The sequence below is a fragment of the Mytilus galloprovincialis genome, chromosome 2 (genome assembly GCF_965363235.1).
Source record: "Mytilus galloprovincialis chromosome 2, xbMytGall1.hap1.1, whole genome shotgun sequence".
NCBI classification, from domain to species: domain Eukaryota; kingdom Metazoa; phylum Mollusca; class Bivalvia; order Mytilida; family Mytilidae; genus Mytilus; species Mytilus galloprovincialis.
Window position 1 is genome coordinate 105,623,821 of NC_134839.1, and position 12,602 is coordinate 105,636,422.

The 12,602-nt window shown below is 32.0% G+C and overlaps 1 protein-coding gene and 1 long non-coding RNA gene across 2 annotated transcripts; one reads left to right on the forward strand and one right to left on the reverse strand.

Annotated features, from left to right (window-relative positions):
• LOC143065251 (uncharacterized) lies at positions 1 to 6,012 on the reverse strand. The gene is made up of 3 exons (XR_012975436.1): positions 5,884 to 6,012; positions 2,587 to 2,783; positions 1 to 394 (listed from the first exon to the last, which is right to left on the reverse strand). It is a non-coding gene; the product is annotated as an uncharacterized LOC143065251 (long non-coding RNA).
• Positions 6,013 to 6,833: 821 nt separating this feature from the next.
• On the forward strand, positions 6,834 to 12,602 carry LOC143065252 (uncharacterized). Its single transcript, XM_076238705.1, has 6 exons — positions 6,834 to 6,905; positions 7,688 to 8,050; positions 8,383 to 8,520; positions 9,667 to 9,768; positions 10,710 to 10,784; positions 12,160 to 12,602. Exons 1-6 carry the CDS (start codon positions 6,866 to 6,868, stop codon positions 12,324 to 12,326), a joined length of 885 nt encoding a protein of 294 aa, XP_076094820.1. The 5' UTR covers positions 6,834 to 6,865; the 3' UTR covers positions 12,327 to 12,602.

Consider the following 12,602-nt stretch of genomic DNA (forward strand, 5'->3'; position numbering starts at 1 on the left):
AGACTCAAGCATGATTTATTGTATATTAAAAAAGATTTAATCTAACGAAATTTCTAAACTTTCAATAGCTATAAGGACAATGATCAGTCTAGAGTCAGTCTAGAAGCCAGTTTAATTGTAGATAAACAGACAGATTAATACAAAAAATAGACAACATAGTAAATTCAAGAAAATTGTAAAATAAATATAAATACAAATCAAGTTTGTTTATCGTTATTCACATAAAAATTAAAAGAAATAATTCATGCCTAATTCTATTGGCACATGCAACAGATAGCAGCCAGATCAGAATTGTCACAGACGGAGCTTTTGGCATCCAAGCGCTTGAAATACTGGTCGTATTCTGTACATGGTATATTCAAAACAGAGTCATAGCATACTGCGTCTGTCAAATCTTTAGAAAATAGAAAGAAAATACAATTAACAATATCTCAATATGTAAAGATAGAGAAAGTGAAAATTAATATTTTGTTATTTATTGACGAACGAATCGACCTGACCAAGTCTTACATTATATTTTGCTGCATCAGACACATATAGAATACAATACTCTTGTTGTATAATGAGCAGATAACGAGTAAACTAGTATAATAGAAGTGTTTGTTAACCATCTGTTTTTTTTTCACTCATTATGACACATACAAGTTAAAACTCGTTCAGTGTAGGTTATAACAGATTTCATGGGACGGTATAATCCTCTGCAATTACATAAACCATCATAAAGGTTTGTTGTCTCTATTACATATTCCCCATTTCACTTCTCAATTTTACTGGAACCTAATAAATTATCTTGGTTAACATGTGCGAACCCATGGATATCTTTCCATGTCTTGACTTAAAAGACACCAATTGTTCGATTATTAATGGGCGTTTCCATAGGAAAATATTTACTCCAATTTTTTTCTACACGCAGATGTCTTTTCTCGTTCATAATATCCCGACGAAACACTTACATTTCAAAACACATTATTACATCTATCAGACCTCGTCCTTACAGAAAAAAGTTACAAATATTCTATGTCCTCGATTACCAGTTCTGTGTGTAAAAATCGACTAGTAAAGGAACCTAAAAACAGAGGCGGATTTAGAGGGGGGGCCCAGGGGGCCCGGCCCCCCCTTTTTGGGAAAAAAATTGGTTGCTTATATAGGGAATCACTGAAGCGTGACTGGAGCGGGCCCCCTCTTAGCGCAGTCAGTGGGCCCCCACTTATGAAAATTTCTAGATCCGCCAGTGAAAAATCAAACAGGATCCTATATTTTGGTGATAAGACTATAACTACTTTACTACTGTTGCCTGTATATAATACCAAACAATAAAGAAGTAACTGATGTGCTCTATGTTTTTAGTCCATGCAAAACAATCGTTCAACCAGAAATAAACTAACTATTTAAGTATAAGACAGTATACTATATAATCAACTGATTCAGACCAACGTATTACTTACATGTTACAAGAAGGAGTCCAAAAATTACAAACAGAAATAATTTGTTCATTTTTTTTATCTGTTTCACCAAACTCTCAAACTTTAGAAGACGTAATGAATCAAATAAATGTTTGTTTGTTTATACATCCGAATTAATAATGAATTAAAAATCACATATACCAATGGCTTAACATAATACACTAATAATTCCCAAACGAATAACCCAGCTTTACAAAGAAAGCGGGTATTAATAAAACATAATCCATCGGATTTCGTATTTTCATAATGCAAATGATTGAATTGTCAACATACCACGGTTTATGCCAAATGGTATATAATAGTTTAGAAAAAAAGGGTGAGGTTCTTCTCCTAGCAGTCCTTTGTAAATTTATTTTGATAATTATCATTTTGCTTAGTTTCCTCTGTAACCGATTAATTCTAAAATCGGACTCGGACTTCTTTTAAACTGAGTTACATTGTATGTAATGCTGTGTTTATGTTTATTCAATATCGGCTTGAGATATTGAGGAGGTTGGGATTTAACAATATATATATATAACCCCGCCGCACGTATGCGCCTGTTCAAAGACAGGAACATATAGCCTTTGTCAGACTTGTGTTTTTTTTTAAATTCAATTATATGTTTCGGAGCTGAGTGTGGCGTCCATTTTTGCTGAACTAGTGTACATTAATTGTTTAGGGGCCAGCTGAAATCAGCCTTCGCTGTGTTGAGGAACCATTGATGGCCTTGGCCTGTTTTCTGCTCTCTAATCGAGAAATTTCTCTTTGACACATTCCTTGTTTTTATTTACATTTTTATATCAATAACAATGAGATTTTATCCAGAAACAATTTGCTATGGATTGCTTTTTTTAAACAAGGTTTATATAAACCTAACACACTTTTGTAAAATTTGCATTGACTGAGAACTCACCAATAAACTGAGATAATTTTTATCGATAGATAATGAGCGGTTTTCTGGTAACGGATATCCTTCTTATAACTTTTAAGGACACGCAATTTGCCAATATCTTGCAAATTTCGCATAATCAAGACTGAAAATGACCATAGTGTGAAATAATGAGGAAATTGGTCCCCTCTCTTTGTAGTACACCTAAGATGCATTGCTTCCAGTTGAAAATCATTAAAAAGTGCATCATACCTTAATGTGAGAAAGAAAGGCAATTTTCTTTTATTTTCTTCCATTGGTCAAACATAAGCAACACGTATGAGGTAGCTGGTCATTGTCACATATAGATTGTCCATACATTTCACGTGAAGCATCATCTAGTTCTTGGCACGAACTACTTAATATATAATCTACACATTCTGAAAATTCTACCTCATTGGACACAACATCTGAAAAAGAATGAAGGAATTGCTGATTTGAAAACTAAAAATCCTATTTCGAAATTTTTATTAGATTGCCATTGAGACAGCATATACATATAATACAATTCATGTACATTGTATTTCACATTTCTCAAAGAAGTGTATATTTATATATGGTTATCAAAGGTACCAGGATTATAATTTAAAACACCAGACGTACGGGGCGACGAATGGGACTCTTGGGGTTTTGTACTCGAAACTCAATTTTATACGGACAAAAGTGAGTTTTGTTCAACAAAAATGAGTTCAGTTTAAAATTTGTAACATACTACAAATTTAAAATTTTGTATTTCAGTGAACAAAAGTTACCTTTGTCATGACAAAATTCATTTTTGTATCACAGACTTGACTTTTGTTACCTAATTTACAAAAAATTGGGCGACAAAAGTCAATTTACGATGCAAATTAGTTTAGTTTGGATTCTGTGAACTAATTTACATCAATTTTGTCGACTTTTGTGAGACAAAATGGACAAAATCAAAATTGAATTTTGTCTCACAAAATTGAATCTTGTCTCACAAAATTGAATCTTGTCTCACACAATTGACTTTTGTGTTTTAATTTCCATATCAGGTAACAAAAGTCAATTTTGTATGCAAATAAGTTCATAAAACAAGTCTCTATGACATAGTTTTGTAAGACAAAAATGATTTTTTTATGACAGAATTGAATTTTGTACAAAACCACAAGCGTCCCATTCGGCGCCCCGTAAGACGTGCGTTTCGTGTACGGGTCATTATAAAAAAAAGTGCAAATTTCGACGAGGTAATATTTTAAAAATGATGTCATTGTTTAAAATATTTGAATGTGGCCCTCTATTCTATAGTATGGTAGCAACGATATTCAGAAGTATGCAAAGGGGAAAATGAAGAGTTCCTTTTAACAATTTTAGGTGATCCTTTGATAGAATCGTGTCAATGGTGTTACCAATGTAAAACATACATTAAGGTCCTAAATATTATTGTTAAACATCAAACAACTGTTCCAATGTGTTGTTTAGGTTTAAATTACGACTTATTGACATTATTCATATATCTGTGCATTCTATTCAATCATAAATTTCAGAATACATTGTCGTAAAAAAGTTGGCTGTTCTAATTATGACCGTTGTAAATACTAAAAAATACGCTTAAACTGAATATATGTAAAATGTAGAAGATTAAATGATAATAATATACCTAATCCTTCGTATACGACATAAAAACACTTTCATTTGTGAATAAAAATTTAAAAAATGTCGCATTTTTATATAGTAACACCACTGACCCTTCAGTAACTCCAGTGACACAAACTTAAAGTATCACCATTGACATCAGTCATCACATTTCAAATTTTAATTTGATTAAGTACTGAACACAAAGCCAAGAACACCGAGCAAACGAAAAAGATGAAAAATACTTATTAGGCTAAAAAATCTCAAATTATATAACATAACATCCATTACTAAAAATGTCAATAGTGTTACTAAATAGTGTCATTGGTGTTACCAGCATATATCAGTTTGTGAAAAATTAGTATATGTAATACATGATATTGTTAAAACATTGTAAAATAAGTATTGTTTTTCATAAATAATATGATGTTTCGTTTGTTAAACATGAAAGAAACACAAAACAATGCTGATTGTCATGATATATTCAGTGGTGGTACTAAACTGGTCAATGGTGTTATTTTATCAAAATGATCTCACCATTGACAGTAACACCAATGATATAAGGTGTATTTTAAGATTCAGTTACGAAATAAGTGCTCCATTCCCCTATTCTATATGTTGTTACTGTTGCATGTTTCTATAATCAATATATTTCATAATTCAAAGTTAAGGAAATGTTTTCAAAAAATGATTTTACAAGGGTACACAATGGACACTATTTTCATTTATGATATAGCTTTAACTTACTGTTACGATGTTTTCACTAAATTTTCAACATAATTGTTTGTTTTCTTTTGCATAACATGCTTACAGGTAACATTGCTAAGGGAGAAACTGTTGTAAATGCCCCAATCTTGCGAAAGATAACTGTTATCCTACTAATTTGTCCTTTGGTTACACCATTGACTTAAAAAATGTTACATTTCCTTTTGGTAAAATTTTTTATTATAAAACCAACATACACCTCCTTAATCATTAAAAAAATGTTTGTATGTATCAAAATGCAATAAAAAGGGATAAATCATAGCAATAAATGATATGAATAATAGTCCTATTTCAAGTCTGAAAGGATTCATAGTAAAAAATAACAGTTAATTCTGGCTATCTCCAAGGGTTTAAGAAAACATTAAGGATGTTTTTCTAACATTTCATACTGTAAACTGTATATTGTGTATCACAAAACATTCATATCTTACACATGCAAGTGTTATTTTGATATATTTTCATGTCTGTGACTTAAAAAGACCCAATAACATAGTTTTGCATGTTTTTTGGATAATGACCCGTACATAAGACTCATCAGTGACGATCAGATCAAAATAGTTAAAAAGTCAAACAAATACAAAGTTGAAGAGCATTTAGGACCCAAAATTCAAAAAAAAGTTGTGTCACATACGGCTAAGGTAATCTATTCCTGGGATAAGAAAATTTAAGTTTTTCGAAAATTCAAAGTATATCCGTCGTTATTTATTGAAGAACCTACAGACGTCTTCTCATTGATTTGAATAAGGTATGCTTGATTAGGACTGAAATTTTGCCATGCACCATAACACATATATGGACCACTCATATAGTTGTTGCAAGTGTTAACGTGGTGTTCGACCTAGGCATATAATACGAGAACGGTTGGATTTAATAACGTCTCAATATATCCTGCTCACCTATAACGTCCAACTCTATTTAGCATTGATTTTTACTATCGAATTGAAGGAGACTAGGAATGACTTTTGATGTGATCTCTAATGGTAAAATCACACAATAATAATAAGCCATATATCAAGAAATATTGAATATCAATTTAAGTAGATTTTTCATAATCGCAGTACATGTAAAAACTATTTAAGGTGATCAAATAAGGATTCCACCACCAATAATTGCTTATTAAACTCATTGAGTAATACTGAAACTACTTACAGTTGAGAATGCAAATTCCAGTAAAACAAAGAAGAAATGCGAAAATTCTATTCATTCTAACAAATATTTGTACTCAAACAATGAAAAGCAATTTTGTATGTCGTTGATAAAAATCTTCAAATATTTTTCAATATATATACTTTTTAAAATACTTAATCTATCAATTCTTTTACAATCGTTTTGTAACACATTTGAAAACAAATTTTAATTCTTTATTTAAACGATAATCCGCTTTTACTTATATTACGATTGGCAAAACAATAACAAAAAAAAAAAAAGGAAATACTTTTTGTAAGATTTTTAAGTCACAAATTTACCCTATATACTAAACAATTTCAACTTTTTTTTATGTAACTGGAAATTTCGTTTATCAAGAAAAATCAGCTTCATTAAGATGAGCGTTACATAGAAAAATGGAAATATACATGTTAATGAACAACTCAACGACGAATGAGTAACTTTGCCTTGTATTCAAAAGGCGTAATATCGAAATTTAGAAATCGCTGAATGAATGAATGAGAGGAAGGCCTGGATCAGTGTCATACAGTTTTATGTTTACTGTTTTTTTTTATAAAGAAATACATGTATTGAGTTCACTCAAAATGCCAATATGAAGATGACAAGAACTAATTTCGAATCAATAATATCACTCCTTTTCGATGACATAATTTTGATTCAACAGCTGTCTTGTTCAATAATGGCGTTGATCATTGATATTTTGCACTTTTCAACATAAAATTAGCTAACAAAGTATTACATGTTAAATTGTTTTGATTTTGTTGTTGTTGTAATTTTTTGGTGAGTTAATGTCGTCCATTTGAAAACTGGCTGTACTGAATATTGTAAATACACATGACTTTCTAGTAAGTTGAACTGAATGTAGTTCAGTGGCAATTATACGACATAAATAATACGAACTTATCTACATATATGTGTGATAAGATTTTATAGCCATTAACACAAGGCTGTACTTTAGTAAACAATGAGAATTTTAACTATTGTATTCGTGTGTCTTTACACGGGTAAGTTGTTAAACCAACGGTAAAGTGTTACAATATAAACAACAGGCAAAGGCATAAACAATCGATACAACACAACATAGTACATGAGATAGATTTTAGACAACACACAAGTTCCCAAAAACTGTCTAAGGAATAGGCATTCATTATTGGAACAGCACGGTTTCACTTCTGTGATTCTTCTCGACAATCATTAGAAAATTACAAACCCAAGCGGCGACTAAAGAGATAACCATGAAAATATGCAGAAGTTGTTGTTTCATTGCTTTACGATTACAGTATCAAGTCAGGAAAATACCAGGTGGACAGTTGTTATCCATTCGTTTGATGTGTTTGGGCGTTTGATATGCCTTTAAAATAGGGACTTTCTATTTTGGGTTTTCCTTGAAGCTCAGTATTTTTGTGAATTTACATTTAAGAGTGTTTTTCCCCTTGTACTTGCATTCCAAATTTTGGGCTTATTTGAAAAAGGTTTGAATTGTTGCACATTTGATAAAACTACTACTTTTACATAAAAAAATATTTTTAAACGTTAGGAAACTTTATAAATTAGGGATCTTCTTTTTTTATATTTTCGCGGCAGAGTATTTGTTCAGATGCGTTCAAAGTATGAACCAGGACCTGAATATTAGTATTATAAAAATAAGGAACTAGTAAAGTCCAATATGTTTAAATTATCAATTCTTTCAGATCTAAATTACCATTTTTTTCAGATTTCATTTATCATTTTTTTCAGGCTTCAATGATTATATTTATATGTAAAATGCCATGTCAAAACATTTCAGTCGTTGCGGAGGTAAAAAGAAGAGATGTTGAATTGTTTGGATTGAAATTCAAAAACCCAGCTAATATGCAAACAATGCTTGGGACAAGTGGAAATACTGGAGTTCAGAACCCTTCAAACTTTGCTGGATCATTATCCAGTTCTGGTTCAATTAGTACGGGAAGTGTAGGGATTAAAAGTCCAGCAAACATGGCAGCAACATTATCGGGATCGGGATCTCTAAATCCAGCCAACATCGGAACGCAATCTGGACAAAATCCACATAAACAGGTTCCTGGAGATATGACTGGCTCTTTGGACCAAATACACAGTAAATATGGTATTCAGGGAGGATATGTCCAACATCAGATACACGAAAAACCAGGTGAACATAATATGATCGTTGGTAAAGTGATGCAGTAGTTTAGTATGCACAATATATATAAGATTCGTTTCAATGTATAGGTCAAATATGAATGAAGACTAACTACGTTTTTGTAAAACATTTATTGTTATTATAATTCAGAGTTCGTTCTTTTCCTTAAATATACATTTATGAAGTTGATAGGAAGCTATCGAACAGGAAAGCATTACAGATAAATTGTATTGTAAAATCATCAGTTTGGCCAGGTTTCATATATAAATTACTTTTGAAAAAAAAAACCACTTTAATCGGCTGATCACAAGTTAATGTACTTTATTCAACATTTATCGCAGGAACAAGTTTGAATGGTGGAGGTGCTGGTAACAGCCATCTTCCCGGCAGATGCATTAATTCTCATCCAGAGAAATGTCCCATGTCTTGTCAAGAGGTTGATTCGGTCACAGGCTGTATTGTTTGCATCAGCAGCTGCCGTGAGTATACAAGAAATAAAAAAAAACCAACAGCATTGCTACTTTTGAACTAATAAAAGTAAAATCACAAAAATACTGAACTCAGAGGAGAATCCAATCGCGGAAAGTCCATAATCAATACGTATAATACACAAATATAATAGTATGCAATCATTTTGATATTATTAGCAACGAACAAAAAATACCAACACATAATTTACAGACAAACGGCAGTCAACACAGCGAAAATTCCGAACAGACAATCGGCAGTCAACATCACCCTACACAGATAATACCGAACAGACAATCGACAACACGCTACACAGATATACCGAACTACAGACAATCGACAGTCAACGAAACATTACATTACCGAAAAGAACAAAAAAAACTATTCAATAATACTTTTAGTTGACAAACAACAATCATTATGATCAAACGTCGAAATACCGAACCACACACACACTACCAAACACACATACAATGTGGATGTTCTAGCAAATTAGACAGTCACCAAACCATACATAGAAAAATAAGATTCAATAACAGATACCCTACTTATAACCTGGACATGAACTCATCTAAAATAAGATTTAATAACAGATACCCTACTTATAACCTGGACATGAACTCATCTAAAATAAGATTTAATAACAGATACCCTACTTATAACCTGGACATGAACTCATCTAAAATAAGATTTAATAACAGATACCCTACTTATAACCTGGACATGAACTCATCTAAAATAAGATTTAATAACAGATACCCTACTTATAACCTGGACATGAACTCATCTAAAATAAGATTTAATAACAGATACCCTACTTATAACCTGGACATGAACTCATCTAAAATAAGATTTAATAACAGATACCCTACTTATAACCTGGACATGAACTCATCTAAAAACGACAATTGATAGATGTATCACTTCAAATTCTAGTGGCAAAACAAAAGCCTTATATCTCTTCTTTATCAGTTTGAAATACTTATTTTGTATGGATTTCAATTTAATATATTTTAATTTCAGTTTATATGATAGGGTCTGCATACATCTTCAGATTCTATTTTTTGTATTTAAAAATTGGTTTCGTATTTGCTAGTTGTGTGTATCGTTTTTATGAGTGATATTTTTAAACACAGTAAATTCTTTTATTTTACCAGAGACTGCCGGGTCCGTAACATCTGCTCCGACATCATCACAACCAAGTGTATCTACAATAGGTGTTCAAAAGACTACAACATTAAAAGCTTCACACATCACAGGTAATAAATTCAACGTTATTATTACAACAGAAACAACCGCGAAGCTGAAAGATAATAAAGCCAAGTCCTAATTTTTACGGTGATGTTGTTTATAAAGACTATATATACATTTAAACACGACCCATGCAAACTAATTGATTCTTTAAATAAACTCAACACGGATTTTGTTTTGAAAAGATAAAACATATTTACTAAATATGTATTGCTATACGTGTACATTTACGAAAGTTCATGATCCTACATTCTGTCGATACTGTTTATTTTTATTAAGGAATTGCACATGTCCATACGTTATCCAGACTGTTTCTAACGTCTTTACGCTAAATTCTTGGATGTGTACTAATTGATACTTTTGGGAGAATATGAATAATTTATTTTAGTTATTATGACATTGCACTCTGAAACAGAAAGATTTCTTTTTTCTATGCTTTGCCTGACCCAAATCAGAAGCATTTATTACAGTGGTTTTCGTTGGTTATGTCGGACATTATTTGTTTTTCACAAATTATTTTGTTCCCCTGGGTCAAGTTATCTAAATAAAACACATTATTAATTAGCAGAATACAAAATGGCGAAAACGGAGAGAATCTGTTTTTGGATTTTATACAGATGTTCGATCTTTTTTTTTTCGTGGTGAAGAATAAAGAACGATTCTTTATTGACACTGATACTAAGTTTGTTTATATTTGATGTGTATCACTGAACTAATATATATTTTTGATAAGGGACCAGGTGAAAGCACGCCTCCGGGAGCGGGAGTTTCTCACTGCATCGAAGACCCATTGGTGGCCTTGTGGCCTTCGGTTGTTATCTGCCCTTTGTTCGGGTTGTTGTCTCTTTGACACATTTCCCGTATCCATTCTCAATTTGTTAGAATTATATCACATCTCCAAGTCTCGCTTCTCTGTTAAAAAGGTAAATTCCCAGATTTTCCGTTTCAGGCATTTGTCAAGCATTTCCTGTCAACTGTCCAAGAGGAAGTTTTGCAATACAAAATGGTTGTCCAGTGTGTACAGGTAATTACGTATTAGATACATTACAAAGGTAACAAAGGAACCGGCCTATAACAATGAGAAGTCAGGTGACGGTCCGAGGCGATAACCGAGGACCTTCAAAATTCACCTGACTACAAGTGCAGATCGATAAACGGCGTTTTACGTTTCCGCAAATTGGCATTACCAGAAAATCTACACGACAGCTTGTTTCCAGTCAGTTATTTTTGTTACCTTTGTATTGATACTGAATGGTACGACGTTTCAAGAAAGAAATAGTACATTTTGCATGTAGATACGATCAATTAAGAATTCTCAAAACGATATAAAAATATAGAATGGGCGTAAAATCGATGAAACAATGCATGTTTGTTTTCACATCACATTATTTACTAAGGCCCCTATATTAATTGCAACATATCATCAACAATTCCGTTTTAATCATATGCAATTTTTTTAAAGGACATCAGAATATTTTTTTTTTTAATTAGAAATCAATTTCCTTTTAAATGCAGCGTGAATAAAAAAAACGTCAAAACGACAACCGTGATTCATTGAATTGTAAATTAATTTTAATTTTACGATTGGGATAGCGCTTTATATACTAGTCAACAAAAGTAACGAGACACAAGTTTGAACATCAACTGATCAAAAAGTATAATAATTAATAGGAAAATCTGTTAAATATTCCAATGAAAAAATATACGTTTGCAAAGCAAAAGCATATGATTTAAAAAAAAAACCTGACTAAATTGGAAAGGGATTGAACACCAGGGGGGGTAAGTAGTCGGAGAGGAGAATTTAGTATTCAAATATATGACAAGGCATTCAAAATTTTCAGCAGATCATGTTTATAAAATTTTTGAAATAACAAAAATTGCAGCTAAAAAAATCTCGAATTCATGGAATTGTCCTTAAATCTATGGATTTGATAAGACAACACTCTGAAGATATTAGACCAATTGGGCCTTGTTGACCTTGGTATACTGTGTATCCAATCTCAGTATATATGGAATATTCAATTGCCTTGTATCGTTTCTTTTGTTGACTAGTAATATATGAGCTCGGTAGAAAGTTTTGTCAAATGGAATTGTTCATCCAATAAAACGTATTTGAACAAAACAAATCGATATGCTTCATTTTAAAATATGAATCTTTTCGTGACTGCATCAGATGGATTCAATCAGTAATGCATCTAACAAAAACAGAGTGGACATGACCAGTTACTTGACATCCCAACAACAAAAAGACACTTAGTATATATATGAGAGTATTCACAGTTTCTGACAGCTAGTTCAAAGCCAATAACAACCAATAAAAGGCAACATGCATCTAGAAGACTAAATGCATCTAGTAAATCGTAATATTACAGGCAATAATATTTGTAAAACATCTTCAGCTTTACAGAAAACAGTAGCGCCCTCTTCGACACAATCGACTGTTACAACTACATTGGCTCCAAGTACAACTCACGCACCTGCCACATGTGCTCCTGTTCGGTGTATTGCACCGTGTAACAAAGGAATCAAATTTGATGCGTCAAGATGTCCCGTTTGTGTTTGTTAAATGTGTAATAAATTTTGGTTTCCGGGTGTTTTGCCCAGTTCAATTTATCAAAATAATGTATGATTTTTTTTTATTATAATGGCATTAGCTACCATTCAGTCAGGATTCTACTTCGTCAAAATTATCTCCCAATTACGCCAGTTCATTTTCACAATCGTAGAAATGGAAGCCATTGTAGGGATGACGCGCTGCCAATTTTGCTCTTGGAAACCGATAAATTTATCCACATAGCACCATTACAATCCTTATATGTCAGTTGTATTTTAAAAGACAAAT